The sequence below is a fragment of the Mustela nigripes genome, unplaced genomic scaffold (genome assembly GCF_022355385.1).
Source record: "Mustela nigripes isolate SB6536 unplaced genomic scaffold, MUSNIG.SB6536 HiC_scaffold_4972, whole genome shotgun sequence".
Lineage (NCBI taxonomy): Eukaryota > Metazoa > Chordata > Mammalia > Carnivora > Mustelidae > Mustela > Mustela nigripes.
The window spans coordinates 1-2,959 of record NW_026744378.1 but is presented as its reverse complement, the minus strand read 5'-3'; the positions used below and the strand labels follow the sequence as shown (position 1 = coordinate 2,959).

The window sequence follows — 2,959 nt, the reverse complement described above, 5'->3', positions numbered from 1 at the left end:
GAGAACGAGCTGCTGAGGCAGGCGGTCACCAATCTGAAGGAGAGGATGGCAGATTTCGAAATGGACGCGTGTCGGCTGAGAGAGGAAAACGCCGAGAGCGTGGAACGATCTAGAGAACAGGAAATGGAGAATCGGGCGTTGCAAGAGACCAATCGGCTGCTGTCAGTGACGCAGAGAGAGGAGGCATCCCAGCATGCTGCGATGAGAGAGAAGGCCCTGGCCTTGGAGCAACTGCTGCGAGAGAAAGAGGAGGGCGAGACCGGGGAACTGAACCGGCTCGCCGCCGCCGTTCGGTCCACGCAGGAAAAGGCAGCTGCGTGCCAGCGGGAGAGAGATGACGTCGTGTTGGCACTGACACAGAAAGAAACGGAAACCCGCGCCCTCCAGAAGGAGGTTCACCAGCTACGAGAGCGAGAGCTGCGCCTCACCCAGGAGCTGGAGAGAGGGCGGCAGCTCGCGGCAGAAGCCCAAGATTCTCGTCGCCGGGAAGCTTTGGCCTCGGAGGACCGAGTGGCTCAGCTGAGAGAGGAAGTGACGGTCTTACAGGGAAAACTCGTTTGGTCTTCCGCTGCCATGCAAAAGGCCAGCCACGGAGCCAGGCTGCAGGTAGAGTCGCTGCGGGAGCAGCTGCACGTGGTCACCCAGCAGAAGGAGGAAGCTGTGCTCCGGCTTGCCACCTCCCAGGAGGAGGGAAGGCACTGTGATCAGACCCTAGCGAGCCTGAAGCTGGAACTGGCCGAATGGATGGAAAAGGCAGACGCCCTAGAAGGAAACCTGAAGTCCTTACAGGGACGTTTGCATCAAACCAATGCCGACTTGGAGGAGAAGGAGGGCCGACTCCAAGAGTTCAAGAAACAGAACGAGGGCCAGCAGGAAATCCTGGAGGACACACAGAGGAAACTGATGACCTTAGTCAGTCAGTCCGAAGGAATGGCGGACAAAGCCCTCCTAAGGAGACTCTTCGTGGGAGCTTTCCAGGCAGCTGATGCGGAACGGCAGGAAGCGTTGAGCTTGATGGCAAGCACGCTGGGGATCCGAGAAGACCAGCTGCGGCAGCTGCGCAGCCGGGAGCCCGCGGGTGTGCCCAGCGGGGGGACTGGGGGGCCTGGATCCAGAAGCGCCCCCCAACACCCCTGCGAAACCAAATCACCAAGCCGTGGCCAATCGTTCCTTTTCAGACCTTTTTGTCCAGTTTCTAGAAGCGGAATCTCATTCAGCTTTTCCACCGCCAAAACCCTCTGCTCGTGTCGTGAAGCCCCCAGATTCGGGAGGCAGGGGAAAGCCGCCTAAGAAACAAGGCCCATCACGACGGAACGCTACCCTGGCATCCACACCCGGAAAAAAGGAGGTCAAGCCCCGCACCACAGCTGTGTCTCTTATTAATCCACCTGGCCCGCAAATGGATGGATCGGAGCACCTTCTTCTAAATGCTGTCACTGACGCTTACCCGTGTACACGCCGCATATACTATCACCTGCCCAGAAGGTTGGAAAGGCGGCCAAAGACCTCTCAAAGAAATAGACGATTGTGAGCCAGAGTGACATCACGCTTTGAAGATCCCAAGTCACTCTGTGTGTCTACCTTATCTCCTAATGTTCTTTTTCAAAATGCCAAATGTTTCACGGTTTTGCTTTCAGCCGAAGAAACATCTTTCTTTTATGACTTAACAAAAAAGGGGTCTCTCAATGACTGCAGAAGTATTCGCCAAAGTGAAAACACCGGTGACTTCTTTTTTATGTTTTAAGATCTTATTTATCTTTTCGACAGAAATTGAGGGCACACATACAGGGGGAGCACCAGAGGGAGAGAGAGAAGCAGGCTCTCCACGGACCAGGGATCCTGACCTGTGACCTGATCCTAGGACCCCGGGATCATGACATGAGCCAAAGACAGTTAACAGACTGAGCCACCCAGGTGCCACAGCAGTGGTGACGTTCGTAGGACAGTCGACACTGATGGCCTTGGAAGCTGTGGTCTGTAATGCTGGAAGGCTTACACAAGGGCCAAGCGTCTATGGATACCTTATGCAGAGAACACATCAACTTGTTTCAGTGTTCCAAATGTATCAGATACACGACCACACGATCCTTGTATGGGAAACGAGGTGACTAGCACGAAAGTACACGATGAAGAGGAGGTTTAAAAAAAAAAAAAAAAGTTTGCTTTCCCCAGGTAAGTCTCATTTCTCTTAATTTTTTATTTTCTAATTTTTAAAAATCATTTCCTTTTCTGTTGTCTGCAAAAGCACGCTATGGCTAACCTGATTTCTCTCGGGCCTTATGTAGGTCGGCCTGCGTGGGACTATACACTACTTACTCTCTGACTTGCTCCCCCCCTCCCCAACCCCCCCCAAATCACTCTGCCTTAGAGACCATTTTTGAAATGGGAATGAATTCCATCTTATTCTTAAATGGAAAACCCAGCGGCTTATGGTTCTGCCCTAAGTTCCAGAAGTAGCTCCTCTTGATCATCCTTTAAGCGGTTTTTAACTGCAAGGTCCATGGTCGACTCCCTTGTTCATTTCTTCAGAAGCCCCTTCAAATCTTCATTGGCTGGATCATGGCGCAGGCTGTCAGGGAACTGGAGCTTACTTGGGAAGAAACTGTGCCTGGTCCCCGTGCTAAGGAGGGCTTGTTGGCCAGGGGATCCGATCTGGGGGAGCAGAGTGGGAAGGGAACTTGGGGTGAGGCCATCCGAGGCCCTCCAAAGTTACTGGATGCCAAGACAACACTTCCTATTGAACCTTCATCTCAGGCTTTCCATCAGAACGGACTCTGATATATGGACATCCATTTCCTGCTGAGACTCTTAAGGCGTAGGACAGGTGCTTCTCTAGGATGTGAAGCTGTCATGTGACCAGGAGGGAGACGTGGTCATCAAATCCAAAATCCAGTAACTTCCATTGGTGTTCCCGCAGTTGATCCCAAGGGAATCGCTGGGTGGCCAAGGGGTGGAAGGA

The 2,959-nt window shown here is 53.0% G+C and overlaps 1 protein-coding gene across 1 annotated transcript; it reads left to right on the top strand.

Moving 5' to 3' along the window:
• The first annotated feature begins 19 nt into the window (after positions 1-19).
• On the top strand, positions 20-2,959 carry LOC132009120 (thyroid receptor-interacting protein 11-like). The gene is made up of 2 exons (XM_059387493.1): positions 20-2,172; positions 2,918-2,959. Exon 1 carries the CDS (start codon positions 46-48, stop codon positions 1,288-1,290), a length of 1,245 nt encoding a protein of 414 aa, XP_059243476.1. The 5' UTR covers positions 20-45; the 3' UTR covers positions 1,291-2,172; positions 2,918-2,959.

Excerpts from the sequence above, each read along its gene's own strand:
- LOC132009120 (XM_059387493.1), top strand. The coding sequence starts at position 46 with ATGGCAGATTTCGAAATGGACGCGTGTCGGCTGAGAGAGGAAAACGCC.